The sequence below is a fragment of the Tinamus guttatus genome, unplaced genomic scaffold, assembly GCF_059628265.1.
Source record: "Tinamus guttatus ecotype Peru unplaced genomic scaffold, ASM5962826v1 Tinamus_guttatus_pri_ptg000388l, whole genome shotgun sequence".
Classification (NCBI taxonomy): Eukaryota; Metazoa; Chordata; class Aves; order Tinamiformes; family Tinamidae; genus Tinamus; species Tinamus guttatus.
Window position 1 is genome coordinate 11,750 of NW_028288922.1, and position 25,227 is coordinate 36,976.

The window sequence follows — 25,227 nt, forward strand, 5'->3', positions numbered from 1 at the left end:
AAACATTTCCTTATTGTTTTATAGAATTACAATGATTACTGTATCATACTTTAAGAGAGATCCTTCCAGGCTAGCAGAGGTTTGGGGCTTTAGGAGTTAAACTGCAACAAAAGCTCAAGGCTTCCTTATGGCAAATTGAGAAACTCCTAGACTTCTTGCATGTAAAGCTAATCTTCCGCAGCTTAGCTCAGTGTCTGATAAGTTTCTTTAGTACTTCCCACCAAAAACACAAGGACTTACCCACATTATCTGTAGACACAATATTTGCAGGACTGCATGAACTGGGGAGACAGCAACTGTCCAGCCTCAATCACACATATAAATGTTAATGGCAGTAATACTGTTTGGAAAGCAGAAGGAGATCTTGTCCACGAGAGTCATCCCTGAGTACCTAGATATGCGCATGTTGTGAGGAGTGTTTGCACTTAGAAATCTTTTGTGATTTGCACCATGCCTTGTGGAATGATTGAATGATAGCTTCTGCAATGTTTAGTAATAGCAATAATGGCAATGATGGTAAGTGCCATCAGAAGAACATTGCGCCAGTGACCTGTTGACAGCATTGCCACAGCAGCTATGTTGTAGTTTCCTCAGACTGGGTTGATACTTGGTACACTGTGGCTAGCTCCCAGGCATGAGCACACTAGGGGCACGGTGGCAGTGCCAGACTTGGCATCCCAGCACGGTGCCAGGGCAACCATAGGATAACGCCTACATATTTCTGCCGTGAGAAGATGCCCTAAAACAGGAAATTCTCCACAGAGGCTTCTCTGAAGAACGGCAGTGCAAACACAAAAGGAGGAGCCAGCTGTGACAGTTCTGCTTTCACTGTGACTCACACATGTCAGCGGTTTGCAAGTGATACCCAGTCCCTGGGTGTCTCCTGTGAGAAGAACTGAGCAGGAAATGGAGCCCTTTCAGTAGAAATATAGGTGATGCTAAGAGGAATGTGAAGGAGCAAGGTGTGCAGCAACTGCTGCCTTGGCTCAGGAACAAGCACACAGAGCGCCAGGCAGCAGCACTGGGAGACACGCAGCAGACCTCTCACCTCCTTCTCGTCCCTTCAAAAAGCCATTCCGGAACAGCAGTAACCTTAAATTACCATACAAGGCTATTCATTACCAGAACAGAAAAGCATTTTGGACTGAGGCCTTTTAAAAAGCTAAGTCTTTTTAAATATTTAACAGTAATTGACATTTAACACAGAACTCTTGGTATTTTAACCTGCTTTTTGACAATGGGTAAGTATTTTCCATTTGAAGACGTGTTGCAATTATTGTACTACAAGTGCAGTCTCTACTTTTCAGTCTGATTTTGATTGTGCTTTTTCTTTCAAGAACTATAGCACCATCTTGGCTTTATAAAATATTCTTAAAGTACATGGCTGACACTGCATAACAACACCAGGAACTCAGAGAATTTGTCAGTTCACATCTAGTTATCCAACTTATTATGGCTAATTATAAGGGTAAGCAATGTCAGGGTAACTCATTTTGTGAAGACACTGCCAAGGAAGCAAGGAAGGAAGGAAGGAAGGAAGGAAAGAAGGAAGGGAGGGAGGGAGAGAAAGAGAGAAAGAGAGAGAAAGAAAGAAAGAGGGAAGGAGAAGTATAATCACTATAGAGGCTTTTAGCTCATTAAAGTCTTTGAAATGCTTTTGCTTACGGAAGCAAATATGCTTTTTACTAGCATATACGAGCAAATAAACATTTTGGTAAAGTTAACACCGAACTGCAGAGCCATCCTTATACTGGCTTGAGGCTTTGATTGAATTTTGCCATTCAAACTTCTGTTTGTTCAGTAGCCAACTGTGGGAAAAAAAGACTTGGCCTTTTACATGCAGAGATTCTGAAGACTCTCCCAAGGTAAGACTCCCTTCTGAGTTATCTGAGGGTACTGGGAGAAGCAAATGCATAATATAGTCTGTTAAATTGTGTGCCCTTGACAAATGCATCTGTGGTTTGGGGACAAGAGTTTTTATTAACATGGAAAAGACATGCATGCAACTGGTGGTCATCAATCAGAATTGCATTACGTGTTGTTTGGGGTTTTTTTCTGGATTTTTGTATGCTATGACATAATTTCTTTGGAAAAGGTTGAACCAAATCTCGGTTTCACTTGATCTTAGTTCCTCTGGGGTGGATGATTAAAATGGTAGTTCACAAAGAGAGCTTAAGCCTGTGCCTACTATACTTGATAGAACTTTCTAAAAATTATTATGTTTTCTGAGTAAAAGAGATGTTGCTTCCAAACATTCCGTATTCCACAACGATGGCTAGAGGTAGAGGCAGTTGTACACAGAAAAGCAGTTATGACTTCATTACATTCAGGGGGAGGTAATACAAGTCTCTCTCAAATAATAATGCCTTTATTTTGCCTTAAAAATGCTGATTGGTGTGGAAATAGTGAGTGAAACCCACTGAAATATATGAAAGAAAATTAAACAACTCTATTCCTCCAAAAACCTAAGAGAGGAAAACAGTAAAAGACCAAAGGAAATCCAAGAGGATGTTAACACAGAAATCAGGGAGGATTTAAGTATGCAACTTTCCAAATGTGGAAAAAGTGCCTGCTGAATAAGGGAGGTGACCAGCATCACAATAAAGAACGCAAGTGCCAAGGAAGGTGAAAATGACTCAGTAGCATATTTTCCAGTTTAAGGTTCCTTGACCAAACACATTTAGCCAGTAATATTTTATTACCTTATTTATTTGATACAGCACAGCAAAGCCAAATATTATAAACAAATGGAATGGAGCAAATATATAGAGAATGCTGACTGATTAACTACATAGCCACAGTGCTGTATGTGTAAAAGCTCACTGTGAACTACTTCACAGGAACTATTGGTAACAAATTTAATATGAAGATACTGTAATGCAGAAATCTCTGAGGCTTAAAATACTTTCTAATGTAGCAACTAAAAGTAGGACTGGAGGAAAAACATTACTACAGGAAAGAGTAGTTAACCTGGATATTCAGATTTTTTTTCACTGGAATCAATGGAAGGAATCAATCAAGGAATCAATGTCACCTGTGCTAAAATAAATGAAATCAGATTTTTTTTTTCTCTTGCAAGATACCATGATATATTGCACCATAACAAGTTAAATGTACTTTTGTTTCACACCAAACACCATAACGATGTTTCAATCTATCTGACCAAAATCAATGTGCTCTTTTCTCACTGAAAAAAAAATCCTATGTTTACAGTATTTATGTAAAATTTTGTATATAGATAAATTTACTAAGTTTAGATTATATCTTTATGCTATATCTTTCAGTTAACTATGGACTGTTATAATGAGGTAAAAGGAAAATAACTTCTTTATCTCTGTACTTATTCAGTTATCTTATGTAGCCATATATATCCCTGAATATATGGAAAAGTATGAACTTAAGAGTATTTCATCTTTCACAGGCTTTATTTTGAAATACAAGATTTGAAAAAAAAAAAAAAGCATACTGCATGTGAAATCTTTCCCTTGTCCTTTCCCTTTCATACCTATATTATACAAAGATAATGTAATATTGATTGGTCTCATTTATAATGAATAATTCACAAAGTCTGAGCATAACCAGGCACGGAAAAAGAGTCATATCAGCTTTTACCTTAGATTTTCCTTTACTCTATTAGTTTGTGTCACACTCTTAAGGGTAGATAATTTTTCTTGGTTCCAGAAAAACAGTGCAGTATTCATGGTAATCTCCAGCAATGTTAATAGGATTTATGTTCAGTAAAATTCTGTGAAAAAAATGCCTTTTTTATATATAAATAGTTCTTGAAATAAATAAAAATAATGACATTTGTCAAAAAATAAGAATGTCATAGCATATTTTGAAACAAGAGAAGCTATGAGAGAATTTATTGCTCAGTCGGTTTAGAATTCTTCCATACTGTACATATTCCAGTGTTGTACATTCCTTTTAAACTTTCCTTTGGATAATATTGAGCACTTTATTAAGATTCCTAGTGATCAAATGTTTCAATTTTTCAAGAAATAAAAATACTATGGGAAAAGTCAAAGAAAGAAAACCTACCAAAATTCCTTTTGTATCTTAAGATTTTAATCCTATAATCATTTATATGTGTATATCCATAGCTTTGCTAATAATAATAACAATCCTATAGCAAATTGGTATTTGAAAGTAGACACATTAAAGTGAACTTCTTTACAGAAGGAATAAAGGTAGATTCATTTACTATCTGTGCCCTATTTCCTCCTCTCTTCTGTTTCAACTACTTCTGGCGAAAAGACCTATTAACAGAAAATAAAATTCACTGTACACAAGAGTAACCAAGCACTCAAAGTCAGAAAACCAAGCAAAGTATTTTCAATAAACTTTTTACTTGCTGACTTGCAAGGCCATATGCACATACTTATTTTACTACTCTGAACAGTTCCATTAATTCCAAAAGGATCTATCACAGTAATTAAGTGGTATGTCTTTTGGTACTTTCAGGAACCCTACAAAGCTGCAGACCGCTCAGTTATCCTCAAAGACTTCATAAACGTGAAGTAAAGGAGACAGCTGACCACATGGCACTTTTCCAGATCAAACCTGAATTTCCCCACTCAGCAAATTTTTAAGTAGGTATATAACTTTATATAGAGGAATAAGCAACTCGTTTTACTTCAAGGAAACTATAAACCTCTGTGAAGTTATTCAGATATGTATTTACGGAATCAGAGGTTTTTGAAAGTAACAAAGCAAAGTTAATTCTATACCTTCACTGGAAGAACACCTTTGTACGAGTTCGGTGTATTGATTAAGCAGAGTCAAGGAGCGACAACAAGCTGCATTTTTACAGCTTTGTAAATGATGGGAGAAGAGCAGGAGTTATCAGATGAAATTTTGGTCATGCCTGGAGCTTCCTTCTGAAGTCATTCCACATTGCAGAGTGAATAACCTCCCATTATATTTCTGCCACAGTTTGCCTTAGTGAGATTAAAAGCAACTGCCAAAGTAATTTATTTGCCTTATTATAATTTCTTATTATGATAATAACAACATTTTAAACCTGTTCAATCCTAAACTGATTATAAAAATCATATTATTATTGATAGGAAAAGTAGAGATAATGAGGCTTAAAATGCCCTCCAAGGACTGGAGGCCCAGCATGGCACTAAGGTGGCCTTTGCTTGATGGCAGAGCTGAAAGAAAGGAAAAGGTGAAGCTTTTGCTCTAAAACCACCAAAATTAGATGCTATAAGAAAGCATGGTGCCTCATTTTCTACAGGAAGGGAAGCAAAATCAGTCAAAAGCTATTTCAGAAAATATCTACTGGGAAGCACAGGATGAGAAGGGTGAGAAATCCTCAATATCAGACTCAGGCATGTTAAAGCAGTTGGTTTCACACTAGCCCTTCCCCAAGAATGGTGTAAATTTGCATATTATATTATGTTATGTTATATTATATTCCATTACTAAGTTTCTCCAGGGTGAAGCCCATGTTGAGCCAACCTTTGCTAGTCCTTGTCAAGAAGGTCACAAAGTGCACAGATGCACGATAGCCCCCAACCACCAGGCTCTCTCTGGTTCACGAGCGACTGGGAGCTCTGGTTGTGACTGTCCTGGACCCAGGTCCGCCACTGTGGACAGTTGGCAGGGACACAGATGGGGGCAGGCAGATGAAGCAAGACTTTTTCCCCATTCCGAACACCAGAGACAGCATCACAAGCGGGAGGGAGGTGGAAATGTGCTTCTCCATTAGCATCTTCTCCACTACCATTGCAAGGTAGGAGGTAGGGAAAGGAGGAACAAGATGTATGGGTAAGAAAGCGGGGAAATAATAAGCTTGGTGAGAAGGCAGAACAAGATTGGGGTGGGAGACATTTAAGGGACAAGAGAAAAGGCTGGAAAGGCTGGGGCAGCGTGGCAAAGTTGCAGTGTTCCCCTTAGTGCCCTTAGTGCTCCTTTTCCTGCTGGTTTGCCTGCTCAGAAGCACCACTCCTTGTAGCGCGTCCTGGGGGAGCAAGAGTGTCTCCTGCCACCTGACACAGCACAGAGCCTGGGCAGATGGATGGCCACAGCTCTGAAGGGCTTCTGCTTCTTCCGCTCACCCCTCTCAATGGCTGAAGTCCTTGGAAAGGGATGAAACATCCCCTACAAACCGGCTCTCATCCTCATTGTCTGCATCTTTCATAGCACACGGTGGAAATCTGGAAGGTTCTTACACTAAAAACAAATCCCCAGCCATGTGTGATTCACCCTGGCATTATAATATCCTTCACATTGTGACAAGAGGCAATGTCAAAGGCTCTAGGCAGACTGAGTGCCTACCTTCTGCCTTCAGCATCCTCACCAGGGCCACAGAAAGCTTAATCTGTCATCTCAGCAGTGAGCTGATATTTTGAAATTCCCAGTGGTTCCTCTACCACTCTCTCAGAGACTGCTGTCTATACTTGTCCTTTTATTTTTGTGTGCTGAATTTCTTTTCTAGCTGCAAGCTTGCCTGTGTGTAAGAAAAGTCAACAAAAAAATGTATCATTTGCTCTCTTTTATTGATCTGGACAGACAATAGTAGGCTGTAAGCACTTCCGTCATCACATTCTGAATTGTAATTTCTCTTTTCCATCTTTAGTGACATTTGTGGCAAGACTAGCACAAATTTGTCACACTGTTTTGAAAACAAAACTGCAGTAATAACTTTGGAAGAGCATGACACCCATATGGTATTATTAACTATATATGACATTACCAGTTGCATTTGCCCATTGTTATTGATATTTAACCTTTACTCTCCTTCTACAAGTTAAAAGTGCTTTCCAAATACATTTACTAAGTGATCAAACAAATTTAGATAAGGCTGACACAGACAGTTTTTTTGTTTGGCATTGATTTTTCCCTACCAGAAATACTGTTAAATTAAAGCAAAGGACATTTTTCTTGTGAACAGTGTTAGCACTCCAGTTGATTGAATTCAAAAATCTATACTAATCAGTATAGTCCTCACCGCAATTAAACATGAAATATTTTACACCTGCAGAAAGTTTTTTTTTGCCATGTGAGCACCACATAATGGACAAAATAGCAGTGTGTGTATCTTTGGCATGTAAATTATTCAGATTTCTTTCCCCTTTGCATTGAGTATACAGAAGGTGGTGCTTCTTTCACTATGCTTGAAGCTTCCTAAATGAGTTTGGAAATGGGAGCACATTTGGGATATATGGAGTGCCTGTGATACTTAGTGGCACTTCTATTACTGATGTGCAAAGCATGTTTGTATTCAGCCATGCTAAAAAGCCATATCTGTGTCAATAGAGTTGCCAAAATTCCTGACTATTCTACTTCACATGAAGTTCTCTGATCTAGTTCATACCACAGCCACCCAAACAGTTTCACCAGTACAACTGAGAAGCAACATAAATCCTGCCTTAGCTTGCGGACTAAAATGAGTCACTGGGGATAGAGGAAGCAGACAGACCTTACGTCAGTGCTGATACTGAACACTCTGTAATATGAAACCACATCCTGAGATGCCTTTCCTTAATATTATCAGCCTAAATGGCATAGCAGATAAATATTTTAAAACTAATTATGTATTTCCTGCAAAACAGTTGGCTCATATAAGTCAATGGTCCTACAGTATGCTTGTTAAATTCAAACTTTTAATGGCATGCAGCCCCCTAAAGGCCGCTTCCTCCCCTTCTTCTGCTAATCTGTCTATATTACTGCAGATTCTGCTCTGCAAGGATTACTTTTTCCCAGAATGTTCATAACAAAAAAAAAAATGATACATAAAAGCCAGATAAGCATTGTTATTGCTGGTTACGTCCATGTGGAACTAAGCATGGGGAATTCTCAGGGGTGTCACTTATCCCACAAATTCTTGTTTCACCCATAACCTCTTGTTTCCCTTACCACGTTTATCCTTATAATGTTTATCCACACATATCAGCAATCCCATCCACCATCCATATAAATGGACCAGCTTGTGCCCTGATTGCTTCTGGCTGCTGGGACAAAAAGCTGTGATAGGAGCCTCTCTCTCTGGCCTTGCCTGTGGGAAAAGATTGAGTGAATCCCCAGGTGCAGAAGGCACTGAGTGCAGAGTCAAGGCACCTCATCCTACCTTGCAAAACATCTTCTCCTCTAGTTCAGAACAAAGCGATCTTTAACCTCCTCACTTAAAATCTAGAAGAAGGAATGAAGCCTTCAGCCAACCCACATGCAGATCATCGGAAGTCTACACACAAAAAGATCTTTTGTGATAACTTTGAAAACAGTTGGTTTACAGATAGAAGTTTTGTGAACAGGGCTTTGATATAACTCCAAATTAACACTGTTACCACAGCAAGAGTACTTGGTCCTCCATGCAAGACATATGTGGCAGAGAATGCCACCATTTACTCTGTCCTGTAAAATCAAGCTTCAAATCAAGACTTAAGCTTTGTTGTTTATCCCAAATATAAGGTTCTTCATAGGGTATCACGCCCTTCAGTTTGCAAAATCAGACTACATTAGCACACCCAAACATTACTGAAAGATGAGAGATTTATCTACACCCTATATAGTCTTCGGTATGACAGATGTTTCTACTACTGCACGCTCATGTAACTTCTTCTCACGCTACTTGCCAGAGGCAGGTTTGGGAAAGTGCTGAAGGAAATGTGGAGAATTGCCATTTCACAGAAGAAGGATCTTCAGAGTGATTGGCTGGAAAGAAAAGTTTCTCCATGTTCTTCTGCCAGCCAAGCTCCAATTTCCAGTTTCTACCAGGTCTTCTTTCTGGGGCTCTTCATTTGGCAGAGATGCTATCAAAACAGTAGATTGAAAGCATGACCTGCAGTAAGCTGCACAGTTCTCAGAAAGAGGAGAGCAGCTTTCATATCCCTCCTATTAGCAGCTCCGAAGAGCATTTCAGCTCTGCAGCCTAACACTCCTCTGTTGGGCTGAGACCCTTAGTTAAGGTTAGAGAGAGGGGAGGTAACGCTGACTCTAGAGGGTTCACCCAGCTGTTATTCAAGAACCCCTTTTGACAAGGCCCAACTCAGAAACCTTGGCTGAAATATCAGAGAAAATTGGTTAGCTGTGAGAAAGAGTTGTGAAAAACCACACAAAGTATACTTGGTGATCTGAGTAGACTGATGCAAGGTGAGAAAGGTTACATAAACTACAGGTAGGTCTTCTGAGACAACAAGATTTAGCAACACTGGGATTCAAAAGGAGGAAAGCTGATGTGAGAGGGAATAAAAACACAACGGAAAAAGAACACAGAAGTTGGGAGATGGCACTGAGGATCTGCGTGTGCCAAGGAGCGAGTGCAGCCGGACAACCGCACCTTCTGCTGCATGTCCATCCGGCCAGCACCTCATGCAGGTGGTGAGCGTATTAATGCTTCACCCACCGACTTGCCAGACCAGCTCGCTTTGCATGGGCTAGCCAACTGCTCTGTACTTTGGGGTTGCATATATCCTACCTCCAGGGCGCCATGGCAGCTGCAGAGCAGAGGGACCCAGCGAGGCAGGGTCCCCAGGGGCGCACTAGGGGCTGCCGGCACACAGCAAGGGACAGCCACCAGCCGGGAACAGCGCTTCGCCCGCATCCCAAAGACCTCGTACGAACGGGATGACCGGGATCCTCTACACTGCGGTGCGGACGGGAGGCGGCGCTGCGGCACTCCGCGCCCGGGCAGAAGCGGAGGCGACCGCGTGGCCTGCGGGTGGCGGCCGCGAGCACCGTAACGGCCGCGAACACCGTAACGGCCGCGAACACCGTAACGGCCGCGCTGCCCCGCCCCCGCTCCGCCGGCACAACAGGGGGCAGCACCGCGCGGTTGCTGGGAGGGTGAGCGCCATTGGCCGCCCCGCCTTCCCCGGGTCACGTGGCCGCTGTTCCGAGCCGGAAGTGGCGCAGGGGTGGCAGGCGTGCGGCCCCTCTGCCGTTAGGGCCGTTACGGCCGCCTGTTCCCCTCCTTGCCCCCCGCCGCCATCATGCACCCGCGGCGCCCCGAGGGCTTCGACGGCCTCGGCTACCGCGGCGGCGGCCGCGAAGAGCTGGGCGCCGGCGGGCGGCCTCTCAGCGCCGCGGAGCTGAGCCATTGGGTCACAAGCCCGCCCGACATCCCCGGCAGCCGCAACCTGCACTGGGGGGAGAAGACGCCGCCGTACGGGGCGGGGACGCCGCTGGGGGGCGCCGCCCTTAACGAGGAACCCGGTCTGGCGGCGGGTGGCCCCGGCGCCGGTAAGGAGGGGCAGGGCCGCCGTGGCCGCCGCCGCTTCCGCCAGGCTGCCCCCGGTGCTGAGGAGGGAGATGGAGGGGGAGGGAGGCCGCCCCCGCCATGAGAGGCGGCAGCCACCGCGCAGCTCCTGCTGCTTGTCCGCCCTATAAACTGTGCTTTCCCGAGGAGGTGCTTAATGCCCGGTTGGCTTGCCGAACGGAAAGCACCGTCCCTTGTGCAGCATATACTGTAGGGCTGCTGTTTTTTGTGGTCGTGTGGTCAGCATTGAAGTTCCTGACCCTGTGTCTTCCAGCTGTAGGGTGTCCTGGACGGGCTAGTGGCTGGGGCTGGAGCTGACCGAATGAAAACAATTCTGGTGCGTGATAGGGTGCGTGCAAGTTAGTAAAATCTGAGCAAGTGACCACACTCTGCTCTTACTCGGTGACTGTTGGGAAATGAACCAGAAACCCTCCTCAGACATTTTTGTGAAGTTGAGATGGTTTAGGAGAAACTTAGTGAGTCAAGAGCACTGAAACAGAACAAGTCCTAAGAATATTTTGGAGTATCATATGAACAGCTGTGTATCAAAGTCTTATGAATAACTAGTTTAGTTATTTTTACTTTGTATTTCCTGGTACGTATGTACATTTCATTTGTAATATTGCTTTTAGGTCTTTGTCTTAGCAGGAGCCTGTGTATAACTGTTAACTTATCTATCAGAACACTGATACCATATTTTTAGGTGCTCTGGCTGTAACTTTTTTTTTTCTCCTAGCTGCTCATGCAGGTTGTCAATTCTGTATTTTAGAGAGGTGATAAAGATTTCTCATGTCATTGAGTCCAGTGAGATCTGTCATGTCTGAGCAAAGCCCCACTGAACTTACTGAAATGCTCCGTGTACACAGTCTGCTTGCATTAGTAATTTAGGATTGAGCATAAATTTTCTGTTTGCCTTTACAATTTTTACACTTTTTTAAACCTTTCCCAAGTAACAGTTGTCTAAATATGTGTAAATACCTGTCTAATGATAGACAGGGGAGATCTGAACATGTTTTCACATTACCATTTTATATATTCTCTAGTAAAGAGTTTGTAAAGAAACAGGAAAACAGCTGACTTGAAAACTCATGTCATATTGATGTCCAGTATTATCTTATTAGTGGTATTTTGTGCTACTCCTGCTTAAGCTTCTCTCTTTTTGCTTTCTGGTTTTGAATTAACTTCTCCTAACACATACACATTTGTAATTCAGTATTGTTGCAAACCATCATGCTTGTTATTCCAACAATCACTGATTTGAGTTAGCGTTGTAAGATACGAAAATATGGTGTTGTACCGTAATTGTTCACTTTGTCTTGTTTCTTCTGTATTGGACACTTCATTTTAAGTACATGAGTCATTTTATGTACAAAAGTGTGCATTCACTTGGATATGATCCAAACTGCAAGTGTACCTTGGTGAACAATTTTTAATATCTTCTTTTGCTGAGTTGCTTAAATGTTGTGATTTAGTGCTTGTAGTTTTTTCAAGTATGCTATAAAATTGCTTATTCCAATGGTTTGCGTGGCACATTTCTGCCTCTCATGGTTATCACTGCCATATAATCTATTTTCATTTGTTTCAGACCAATTGAACAGATTTGCAGGCTTTGGTATTGGCCTTGCAAGGTAAGAGTTGTATAATACTTTTCTGTAGTTATGCTGCAGTAAAGCTACAGTTGCCTTAGACTTCTATTATTGTGCATTTTTATGTTAGTAGGCCACACAACAGCATGTAGAAACCTACTACCTAAAAGCAATGCAGGTTTCTTTTTCTCAAACTGAAGTGTTCTCTGTGAAAATTCCACCATCATTAGTGGTGGTAAGGTTTCCAATACAGCAAACCTTTTTTTTTTTTTTTTTTTTTTTTTTTGTATTCTGTGTCCTATACATAAAAATCAGCATATATATCTGTCTGTTCTGTGTACTTATCTACTACAGCAATGTAAAAATAGCACAAGAATATTGCTTGCACACTTGCTAATCTTACTAATGTTTTGGGGTGGTATCTGAATCTTCCTAAGAAGGTAATAAAGCCTGTAAGGTTTGTAACAAAGTATCCTGGAATAATAATCTTGATGTGGCATAGTAGGCTAATGTACATTTTATTCTTTACTTTTGGTGATTGTATTATTGATAGTATTTTTTGCTTCTTAATTTTGCTTCTTAGTATTGTTTTATTTCTTATTAATCTGAATGTGAGACTTTGTAGACAGAAAGGCTTTCCCTTCAGAACTTGCCTTTTTAGGGCACTCCCTTGATAGTGTTTGTGACATTTGTCAAGGTTTCAGATTCATGGGCAGTTGAGGTGTACTTCAGTTTAAAGAGGAGGATCTCTTATTCAGCCCCCAGCTATGAAACATTCTCTGTTCTTATCCCATTGTTATCCTTGATGCCTAGAAGAGCTTCTTTGAACCAATATGACTGACTTAACAAGAAGGCAAAACCAGTGAAGGTGCTGCATTCTTTTTTTTCTTTTTCACTGAGTCGGGTTTATGTGGGTGTTGGCTAGCTGTTAGAAGCAGCAAAGACCAGCGGAGGAAGGCCAGTTAGGAAAGGGATAAAGGACAGGAAGGACTACTGCAAGTAATAAGCTTCTTAAATTTGATCATCATATCTCATTAAATTGCCCATTCCCCTTCTCTTCTTGCTTCCCTTGCACTGGCTCTGCTGCTTATTTGGACCTGCTAATGAGCATGCAGTATTTATTAAAACTCGGTTTAAGGGGAAAATGAGCTACAAGAACTGCTTATTAAAGAAGAGAGATGGAGTAGAGAGGAACTCTCACCCCTTTCAGTAGCAGCAAACTTCTGATTAACTTAATAGTTTGAGAAAGTGTAGGCTCGATGCGTTATATTCTGATTAATATTTGTTTATCCAGAGTAAAATCTCTCTAGTTAAGAGCTATCCCAAGTGTGCCAGTAGGGTTGGGGTCACAGTTGTTATCACAGGTGCTTGACACACAGAGTCTGGAGCTTTTGTATTTCTAATCCTGATCACATATTTGAACCATATACAGATCAGTGCTCACTTGGATGCTTTGAAATGAAATGAAAGTTTCTCTGCATAGCTGTGACCACAAGTGCTACTTTAGAACTAACAGAACTTTATTCTGAAAGCTTCAGTGAAACATTTGGGAGTGGGGGAAGAGTTCGTTTCATGCAGTAGCATTTTCTGATGAGTAGTGTATTACTGAAAATTTCCGAATTAGCTTTAATACCGGTTGCCTAGCTTTGCTAGGAAATGCCTTGATTAATATTGTGGTGTGTAGGATTAACATAAAACTGGAAAATAATCCTCCTGAACGTGACTCGAACATGTTTTGTCTCCTCATGTTTTGAGGAAGGAGGATTTAAGCATTTCAGTACTTTGTTTTGCCTATGAAAAAAAATGTGCATATAGAGCGAATTACTTTTTCTTACTGAGTGTATATGTCAGGTTTGGTTCATGGGTGTTTTTGTTGTTGTTTTGTTGAGTTTTTTTGGTGTATGTGGGTTTTTTTTAATACTCGTCCTTTTGTATTACTAGTGGTTTATATAGCAGTACTCCACAGTACCTCATTCATTCACAAAATATAAAGCTAATACATAAGGTTTTTTAACTTTTGTTTTTCAAATACAGCACTAAGAGTATTAGAGAAAATCAGGAAGCATTTAAAATCGATTTACAGTTACTTCTGGTGGTTTTAAATATACTTTTCTTTTAAAGTCTCTTTACAGAAAATGTTTTGGCTCATCCTTGCATTGTCCTGCGTCGTCAGTGTCAGGTATACCTTTTATATTTCTACTACTAGACAGACCTGTTGTGTTCTGTAGTATTTTTGTGTGCTTTTATTTTCTGTCGAGTTTTAGTTTCTGTAGAGTTTTCTGCTTTAAAAGTTCTGAAAAATTTTTAACAAGACACTGCTAGATTATGTTTTCACTTACAACATTCACGTTTTCCGTTCAAAATTTACTTAAAATTTAAAATTTCCATTTCAAAATTTAATTTACCGTCAGCTTTCACGTTCTTTCCATTTGGAAAATGGAAATGAAACTAAACGGTGTCTGTAAGACCATTTTTGGATCACCATTTATAAGCAGGATACTTTTATTTTTTTTTCAATACTTTATGTGTGTTTGTATGCTTAAAATGTAAAAAAGTTCTGCCTGTGTTTCCTTAAAATTCAGTGGGAAATTTATTAATATTTTGTTCACTTTGGTTGATCTTTATAGAGTTTTTATTTTTTGTCTCTCCTTCTCCTTAAAAGAGGAGCCAAAAAAAGTCTTATTTTGCAAGTGCTTTTTCTGTAGATTTGTATCATATCCATGTGTGTTTATAAAATGCCATAATTTATGTTTTAACAGGTTAATTATCATGCTCGAAACTATCATCTCACTCCATTTACTATTGTCAATATTATGTACAGCATCAATAAGACACAGGTCAGTTTTGGATGTCTATCTGATGTGTGTGCTGGAGGTTACTAGAGCAAGTGTATACTGAAGCGTACCCTTCATGCAACTGGTAGTTAGAAAGCACGAGTATATAAAGGGGTAGTATTTCTGTTACAGAAATATTTTAAAAAGATAACTGTAAAATCATTTTATCAGATGAAAGATTGTAGATAATGGAAATTTACGTTCTCTAAAATTAATATTTTGTTAAGATCCTAAAAAAAAAGGGAAAAAGGAATTTTTATGTGGTTAAAGAGATTTAGAATTAAGTTACTACTTCCTAAGACAGTAGTGCATGAGTTTCTGCGTAGTCCTCGGGGACAAATATCCTGAAATTCAAAGTAAGAAAAAAAGTGAAAAGGGACTTTCTGGATTTCTAACAGCCATGCTTTAACATTTCAATTTTTTTGCCTATTTAAAATGGCATTAGATTTAAGATACAAAATGTACCCAGAGAGATACATGCCTCTGAAATTATTGACAACTATTTGAAATTATGTAATAAAATAAAACTTTTTTCGGAGTTGAAAGAAGTTAGTTGCATTCTGAATTTGGGAATATGGCAATCTAAAGTTAGATTTCTACCCCCTGGATAGCTGGGGCTTGATGATATTTTATGAAAATGAGCAGAAAGGTGAGAAGATTAAATTTTATCTTGCTTGACTTTAATTGCATACCTCAAAATATAGGGTCCAAGAGCTCTTTGGAAAGGAATGGGCAGCACTTTCATTGTTCAGGGCATAACCCTTGGAACAGAAGGCATCATCAGTGAATTTACACCTTTACCAAGGTATTTCATTTATTTTTTAACTACTTCTAACAAATTAATCATCAGTTGTTGACTTAAGTTCAAAGAATTAGAAATATGAGGTTGTTTGAAAAGCTTGAATTGTTTAGAGCAGTCAGACACTGAATATCTGTTTTTTGGAACAGTGAACTGTGTGTTCAGTATGTCTGCCTAGCCATATAAGTACAGAAATGAAGTTGCAAATCAGCATTCCATACAGTTCTACTGGCATGAAAGGACTCTTAAGTTTGTTTTTGCACATATTTTCTTGTGTTGTATGGTTCTAGCAATTGTCATGTCTAAAGTAAAGTCTGGGTTTCATTATTCTTATACAGATAATTTGGTTAATGAGCCAATAGTGACATCTTTCTGAACATTTTCACTGCCTTTGGAAATGAGAAAACAAAATGGCCTGCCCTACTAAATTAAGATGTGTTAAGTATGAATCCATGTGGCTGTCAGCTTTTGCCTTTTGTCCGCCTTTACCGACAGCTATGTGTACATCATTCAGTAGTCTCGTAATAAGGTGGGGCCAACCAAAAATGAGGGCTTACATTAGAAGAAGTATTAGGTTCATACAATAAACTCTTACGTTTTAGGACAGGGCAGTAGAAGTGTGCAGTAACATTTCTGTGGTAAGTTGATTGTCACTTGACAAACTCCTGGTTTTGCTCCTCCAATAAAAGGGTAGTTGTGCCTAATGGATCAACAGGTTAAGCTTTCACAGATCTCTTAGTTTGGCTAGACGACTTGTTTCATTTTTTACATCTTCCAAATTATTATGCCTCAGTAGATGTCATCCAAGTGTCAGTGATGCCTAATGTTGAATGATCTTCCCTTCCTCTTCAGTGGCCTGTGTGTTTAGGAAAATATTTCCTTATAGTAACGCACAGTTCTTCAGGAAAGAGTAAAGAGTTTCCTGTCTTGCGTTAGACTTGTTCTAGCTATAGACAGAGTGGGTGAGTGTGATTCTTGGACAGGAATTGAAGTTGAACATTTTAAAACTCATTTAAAAACTCAGAGTCTAGTACGTCCAGCATTTCAGAGAGAAATATCTTTACAACAAGATTTTTTGTCTTGAATTAGTGATCTTTCAAGTATAATGTAGTTAACATTCATTATTCATGTTCTGAAGAATGCTGAAGAGTTCTGAAGAGTAGAAGATGCTACTGTTTGTTTTAACTACCTTTGTATACAGTGCAGGTGTGTTCTTTTCTTTTGACAGAATATGGTAAAGACTAGTCATAAGCTAAAAATAACTTAAGTCTGCAGAGGAATACTATTCAGCTTCCTAGTCTCTAACTTTTTCCTGATATGCTTTTTGGGCTTGTGTAGCTGTAATATAATATTATTTAGGTTTTCAGAAAATAAACAGCAACTGAATGAACATAACCTCAAAGAACTGAAAGAGTATAACCAAAACAAAACATAACCAAAATACCTGTTGGTAAAGAAAGACTACCAAGAAGTAAAAGTTTCCCCATTCCCTCAAAAATGGCTTTTAAGAGATGTTATATAGGGTTACTAATAGTTGTAAGTTGCTAAAGCAGGTAGCTATGAGAGCTACAGACATCCTATAAATCAGCAAAGGTATTTTTGTTAGAATATCCAACAGATCTGAATAGCTTCTAAAAGGTAAGTATGAGTTAATAAGTCTAACATTGCAGAATTTCCTATAGTAGAAAGCTATATGCATACTGTTACTAGAGCACAGATATGGAACCTGGCTGTAGAGACCAGTGAAACAAATGCTTGAGAGTAACTGTTTCTATCAGTGTTAAGAGGAATACTGCTTTTCTTTTTAGAGAGCTTTCACATAAATGGAACCTCAAGCAGATAGGTGGCCACCTTTTACTCAAAGGGTAAGTGTAGCATGTGGTATTACCTTGTTTCTTGTTATTGCTATAAACACTGTTTATATCAGTGTTTCATTTTCAGAATCTTGTATGCATTTCTGAGTTTCAAACTGTATGAGACATCATAAACCACACAGTACAAGTGGTAAAGATATAACAGCACATATTGTTTTTTTACTACTGGATTCTTTGATGGAGCCACACTGAATTGAAAGTTCTGATTTCTCTGAAACTTCAATTGATCTGGTCAAAGGGAAATAGAATGTAATGTTTATTGCAGTTCAGACTGAAGTGATTTGGTTTTGGGGGGGGGATTGTTTTTTCTTTTTTTTTAAATGTGCACTTTAGTAATTGTGTTAAGGTTTGCTAAATTCTGTCAGGCGTGACTTGATAGATGACTTGTATTGACTTTGAGTTGCAAATTTGGCTAATACTATAGCATTGTCCTGACTTTAATTTGTATTTTATAATTTCTGCAGCTTAACACATGTGATAGCAATGCCTTTTTATTCCGCAAGCCTGATTGAAACTGTGCAGGTAACTTAAATATTTTTACAATATTCATAGCATAGGATTCTTTTTTATATAGGTTAGATTGAGTCCTTGCCTTTGGCCTTGTCAGTTGTATGTTGCAGTAGTTATGATTATTTTGCTTGGGGTTGCATGACTTGTTAATTCACAGAGAAATGTATCTATTACAATGGATGTATTAGTTCTACTATTTTAAGTAGAAACTTAAGAAATGACATTTAATAGAGTTGGAATACATTATCTGTAAAATGGGAACAAGTTACTTCTGTGTGTTCTGTAGCAGATAAACCGTAAGAGATATCTTCGTCATGTAAAGGTTTTTATAGCCTCCAGAAAAATTATTATAGTGACCCTTCTCCTTATGAGAATTATTAGGATTTTCTAATAATTCAGCTTTGTTTTGTTAAAATATTGAACTCTGCCATTTTAGGGCTGCTTTCATCTCATCAATCTTCTGCTTTTAAATTTTAATCTAGTTCTTCATTTGATGTGAAAAAAAGTTTCAGGAAAATCTAGGTACATCATTAGGATGTATCTTAACTTGCTTTGCAATTGCACAAAGTAACCCATAGCACTGTATTTCAGATCATTTTTCAATCATTTGAATTGTTTTTCTGGCAGAAGGGGGTGTTTTGTTCAGGTAGTTGCATTGCATATATTTGCCTGAAAGGATGTTAGCTATGGTGTTGGAAATGGTAGAAGAGGACATAATTTAGATTCTGACTAAATTTTCAAAATAAGTTATTTGTGCTAAGTAGCAGTCTAATTTAAAAAATGAACAATCAAAAAGAAGCCTCTTCTCCAGCCTTTTAAAGAGATGACCATCTCTGTAAATTTATGAAAGTGATCCCAATGAGAATTTAGAGATTTTGGGCTACAGACAGTTGCAGTGGACATGATACATGGTAAGCTCAGCTACGTGCTGAATTCTACTGAGTATAAGGATGCATCATGAAATGAGGAGTTCCAGTTCCTGCAAACATGATCATAAAATCCTATTAGAAATACAAAAGAAGTAATGTGAGCATTTGTCAATACTTTATTATGCTATATTAACCAATGCAGGGGAGCAGCTTGACTTGCCAGATCTATGCTCCTGTATTATTTGCATTATATTCCTGTAGTGCAAGAGGAAAACTAAAAATTATAAAGACTGTGGGGTTACTAATAGTTTTTTTTTTATATTAACTTTATTTGGATATCTTAATTCTGGCGAGATATACTGTTCCACAATGTTATTTTGATACTTCCATATACACACACATATTTCTGTAAGTATGCTTCAAATTTCTGCTGCTTATAGTTAACTTGGCTGTAGTTGCCACATCAGCGTGTGGTGACCACATGGTGGCATATTTGACAAAAGTAAGTTTAGCTTTGAAGTGCCAGATCCGTAATGATACGGTAGAGAAACAGCAAAATAATTTCAAGTATTTGAACCAGTTTCTGTTCTGTAAAAGGCTTGGTGGATCATATCCCTGAGCTTGGGGAATGTTATCATCTCCTCCTGACATGTGGCAGGACGCAGCTGATAGGCCCCTAAAGACTTGAGCAGTGAGAAGAACTCCCAAATTAAGTGTGGATGTAATAGCGATAATGAAAAATTAAGTCTGTATAAACATGAGAAAGGGTAAAAATGCCTTGGTCTTATAGTCATAAGTGGTATACAACAGTAAGAGAACTACGACATGAATACTTTATTTTCATTATATGAAAAAAATCTCCTTTGAAAGAGATAGCATGAGTAAAGAGTGTTATTTTAGATAATGAGTGGAGTGAAAATAGTTGACCCTACTCGCTTTCAAGTCAAAACAAATATTAAACTCAAGTTTAGTTATGGAAGTCTCTATATTATGAATATTAAAGAATTCAGTTAAAATTCTTAAAGGGCAGAATAGATGTTAAACCTGATAAATGCTTCCTAGCATTTGTATACTAAAATAGGCATTTCAATACAGAGAGTTTCTTGTGTGGACTGATAGCATTTGTAATATGCGAAAAATTCGGTGTGTTTGGTAGTAACCCGACTAATTGGGGTGCAGATTTAATAAAAAATACTTTAAATAAAGATTCACTATTAAAAGCAAGTTTACTTGAACATAATTAAGAATGTTAGAGCAAAAAAAAGTATCAGTATGAAATGTAAAATGAAAATGAAATGAAAAGTATCAGAGAAATGAGTTGCACAGATTTTAACTATTCTCTTATGCTTGTAGAGTGAAATCATTCGAGATAATCCTGGAATTTTGGACTGTGTGAAAGAAGGGATTGGCAGAGTTGTAGGCATGGGAGTACCCCATAGTAAACGTCTTCTTCCTCTGATGGTGTTGACTTTTCCAACGGCTCTACATGGAGTTCTTCACTACGTCATCAGTTCCATTGTCCAGAAGCTTGTTCTGTTTGTTCTGAGAAGGCAGAATTCCCACAGCCTTTCAACAGAGAGCTCCACTTCTGTGCAGAGGATGCTGGATGCCTATTTTCCAGAACTTATTGCTAGCTTTGCTGCTAGCCTTTGTGCTGATATTATGCTTTACCCGCTGGAGACAGTTTTACATCGCCTTCATATTCAAGGGACTCGCACAATAATTGACAATACAGACCTTGGCTATGAAGTGCTTCCCATCAATACTCAGTACGAGGGCATGAGAGACTGCATAAATACTATAAAACGGGAAGAGGGGATGCTAGGTTTTTATAAAGGATTTGGAGCTGTGATAGTACAGTATACCGTGCATGTGGCTGTCCTACAACTCACTAAAATTCTTTACTCAGCACTGCTTCAAAATGTTTCTTAATTTGTTGAGGTGTGGATTTATCTCAGTGATCTAGTTATTTACTAGTCTAGTTATCGTTAAAAGTGGCATAGAAATGACACTGAAGAATGTGCTCTATAGATGCTGTCTACACTGTTAAAAAAAACCTGTTTTGAAAATTGGAATTTAAATTCCTGAATATCATTCAAAAGTACTATTTAAATTTAAAATGATAAGCACCAATTTAGTAGTATGTCTGTTCGTACAGAAAAGAATCAAATTCTGGTTGTAATGAGATTTTAGCTTTCTTCTTGCCAGTGAACTAGCATGAGGAATGAATATGAATTTTTTCATCTCTGCTTTATAAACACAGAAAGGCACATGCTAGGCAGTCCTGAAGGATTTTTCATGAGTTGTAAGAACCTGGAAGTGGGAGAGTGACGAGTGTCCTGATCTTTTAAAAATGTTTCACCTTCACTATTAACGAAGCTGTGAGGAAAATGGTAATCATAAAAACTTAACTAGATGTAAATGTCATAATTTACAAGTACATAGAAGATTTTTCTTGCTTTAACTGCTGCAGTGTGGCAGAAGATGAGGTAAAGTTATTTGCTTTCAACAAAATACTCTGTAGCCAAAACTTGGTTTTGGGCAGAGTTGAACGGAATGCAGAGACTTAGTGTTTGTTAGTAGGTCTTACAATAACTGATGTGTATGAATAAAGCAAGTTAGAAGTTGATTGTGTGAATGTGTAAGTACCATTTTTAGTCAACTTTGCACTCAAGACTTGAGAGTTTAGTTTTATCTTGATACACTTTATAAGAGTAAAATAATCATGCACATGTATTTAGTATCATTGTTCAAACTAAAAGCTGAAAGCATCAAAGTTTAATTGACCTTTTCTAAAGTTTCACTTTTGTTAGATTGGAGAGGAATGTGCACATATATTGAGCAACCATATATGTAATGTCCATTTATGATTTAGCACTAGTGTCCTTTGTTTACAGGCTCTGTTCGACTGAATATTTTGTGAAGCAGATTTAAGTCTGTTAACATGTAAGCTGACTACTGAAATGTACTATTTGCCCACTTTTCCTAGTAAATCAAGGCTTGTAGTGTAAAAAATGCGTGTTGATCATTCTAAACAACTTTCAGACAGTATTCTGAACAGAATTCAAGATCTCTTGGTTTCATCAGTAAATAAAATGAAAGCTGGGGGGGAGAAAATTATTTTAACAAGTAAAGCAAGTGTATGGAGAATCACTTTTAAATTATATAGAAGGCTATTGTATTTTCACACTTCTGTGGTAAGTCTCTGTGAATACTGTAAATTGATGTGCTTTTAACTAATATTAAGCATTGTATAGTAATCTGCCATAACTGCTTTTCATAAATGAAAATTAATGAAAGGTGTTGCTATTCATACCTTCTGACTGTATCATTTGAAGGTCTGCTTTGCTATCATCAAGCTTTCATGTGTTTTGAATAAGTGTTGAAATGGCAAGTATAGTGATTTGGGGAACTGGTTTTATTTCGAAACACTGTAAATTACAAATTTAGTGTGTAGAATGGAATCAAATAAAGTAAAAAATACACTGTAAATACTTTCCAGAAATAATTAACCGAAAAGTTTATAGAGGAATCCTGATCTACACGGTGTTTTGTTGTATAGTATTTTTTCAGTAGCAGCTTTTGAATTCTTGAATCTTTTCAATGCTACAGCATATCAAATTAAACCTATGTTAGGAATACAGGTAAAATAGTTTTTAATTTGCATTTTTAAGCATCTATGACCATGAAACATTTCTATGGGTATGAAGTGATTCATATCAGAGGATTGCCTGTGCTGAAAGGGACGTTAGTATGTCATCTGGCCCAAACTAGATCAGTTCAGATTGTTGGGAGGTCTCTTTAGTCAGGCTTTTAATTCTGTCTTATAATACAACAGCTTTATTTCCAGAGGTGTTAAATTCAATTGAAACCTGTTATTCTATCATATTTTCTTTGAAATAGTTAACTAAATGCATTTTAGAGGCAAGTGATTGCATACACATCAGTGAAGCCAGCTGAGAATAATTTCTAGGAATGAGATTTTAAGGAAAAAAGATATTTTCCTTACAAAATGGAGGACATAAACTCCTTATAATTCCTGTTATAGATTGTGTAACAGTATTGGCTTGCATGAAACACTCTAGCTTTCCTTGCCAAGAGTTTCCCAACTCGGTGCTTTGCCACACTTCTACTCGGTACCTCTAAGCAGCGTCAGAAGGAATGCTGGAAGTTTACAGCAGTTCTTCTGTGATGGGGAAGCAATTTGCTCTAGGCTATTATTTTTGGTCTTGCATCAATTAGAATGAATGTGTTTTGAATTGCCATGTATGCTTGTTCTGCTTTCCAAAAAAGAATAATTTCTACTGTGTCTAAAGCTGCAATTTTTACCTGTTCAGGTGGAATTGGTAGGGTTTACCTTTGATTTACAGGCCTTCTGTATATGCATTTCTATTTTTATTTAGATATGAATCGAGACTTAAGAGACCAGGCAAGCAAATTTAATCTCAATTTTATTTACGGATCAGTAGGTGATTTTAATAGGCTATGGCAGTTACAAGAAGTGTAAAATATCAAATCCTTCATTGCTGTGGAATGTTAAGTTTTAGAATTTTCAGGAACATGAGAAAATTCTTTTATACTTCATTATTCCTAATACAAAATCTGTTTGGTGGTTTTGCTGTTTTTGGTTGTTTGTTTCTGTTTTCTGATTTTTGTTTTTTTTAAAGGACTGGTAAATCCTGTGGAAGAAAGAGTTGGCTGATGCTCCTATCCAGCAAAGAATTAAACGTACTTTCGGGTGAAGTACGTTGCAGTGGACCAGGCAGGAAGCTGAGGTTTGGACTGATGAAAATGTTGCGGTTGTCTGGCTGTGTTGTCTTGCAGAGTGCCCCATAGGTGAGACTTGACTTTTGGCTCAGAGTAGAGTTTTTGGAAAGGATACAGTGTTGATGTGGGTAGTTTAACTCATGGAGAATAGCTATTCTTCAGCAAGTTATCAGCTGTTTTCTTCCTTTTTAAAATTCTGCTTTGCTTCACATGAGTTAATCTGGTTTCTCTCTAATTCTCGAGATAACAATCCCCAGGGAGAGCAAAAGAAAGTAATATTTTTATTTAATGAAGAACTGGTAGCATCTATGTTAAAGTAAATCTACTGATTCAAAAGAGTTGAATAAAACTATATTTTAGAGAGTGTTTTGCATGGCATAAAGATCACTAGCTCTTCACCTTCAGCCTTTTCATGGAGAGTTTGGCAGATGTGAACAACTTGAGTTAGCAAAATATGAGAGTGAGAAAGATAGAATAGAAGGTAGAAGTGTTGAAAAGGGAATTTAGAAATCACCCCAAAATGGAAGTTTGTGACAATCAATAATTAAGGTTTTCAATTTGGCCAAATTAATAAAAGAGAAAAGTAGAAACACCCACATGTTTATGTTCATGAGGGGTCTCATTTAGAAGTCTATTTCAGTCTTTAACAAATATTTTAAAGATAAGTGAAAATCGCAAAATATTTGAAGCTCAGCATTTTTCTTTCCTCTTGTAATTCCTAAACTAACTCAAGTGAAAAGGCAATTACTCTTTTAATTCATTTTTCCATAAGAAAAAATGAGGTATCTGCATCTTACCTTCAAATCAGTGCACCATTTCAGTGGATATGAAGGCGGTCATGCATAGATATAGCAGCCTATAGCCTATACGGCTATAGGGTTTTTTATTCAAAATGCAAATAAGTTGGCTGCAGATCATGTTGCCTGTGGCAGCTTGATTTGGGTGAGGAATTCAAAACGAGAGGAGACTGGTGCTAACTGTTGGGAAGCAATGTGACCTGCACCCAGCGAAGTAATATATGGGCGATCATGCCTTAGCTGTTGTGTGTAATTACGAGGCTTGCGCTTGTTCTGCAGTCTCAAGCTTGGCATTAGTTCTGAGCAGAAAGGCCACTTGGCTGAATTTCATCCTTTTCTCAAAGGATCCTTGTGTCCTTGCAGAGACCAAGTTTCTCATGGCAACAGGCTTAAACATTGATGTTCGTGATTCTTGATTTTACAGCATACTTCCCTCCCGAAAAAAGAGTAAATTTGCTTCTTCCTGCAATGTTGAACATAACACGCTCTGCTTTTTGGTTCCTGCATCAGAGTACTCAGTTTATGTATGTTCTACGTGAGCTTTCAGGCATCATATGTAAGAAGTGTGTGCTACTACCAGAGCGCTTGCTCCAGAAACACTCATGTGCAGAGCTACCTTAGCTCCTGGCTCCCAGCTGCTAATGGCTCTGCTCAGTGCCATTCGAAATCTCTGTAATCCTGTGTAATCTGAACAGACCACTGATATTTTAAAGGTCTCTACAATTACAAAAAAAAACGGTCTAAACCTGATGTAAAGTACAAGCACAGGCAGGCTTTCCAGAGACACTTAACTATGGCCTATCTTTGAAGAAGCAAGGAAAAAAAAAGGGGGACAGGAAAAAAAAAAAAACACTGTAGTGGAGTGCTTGAAACTATGCAAGCAGACACTGAGGTGTGCACTTTGATCAGGAAGGACATGTAGCTCTAATAGCTGTTTGAGCACAGTAGCAGGAAGGAAGGATGCAGCTTCTCCTGTAGCTAACTGTT

At 38.3% G+C, this 25,227-nt stretch overlaps 1 protein-coding gene across 1 annotated transcript; it reads left to right on the plus strand.

Moving 5' to 3' along the window:
• The first annotated feature begins 9,933 nt into the window (after positions 1-9,933).
• Positions 9,934-21,068, plus strand: SLC25A46 (solute carrier family 25 member 46). Its single transcript, XM_088530799.1, has 8 exons — positions 9,934-10,188; positions 11,790-11,832; positions 13,912-13,969; positions 14,550-14,627; positions 15,329-15,429; positions 17,232-17,288; positions 17,762-17,819; positions 20,030-21,068. Exons 1-8 carry the CDS (start codon positions 9,939-9,941, stop codon positions 20,606-20,608), a joined length of 1,224 nt encoding a protein of 407 aa, XP_088386925.1. The 5' UTR covers positions 9,934-9,938; the 3' UTR covers positions 20,609-21,068.
• The last annotated feature ends 4,159 nt before the right edge of the window (positions 21,069-25,227 follow it).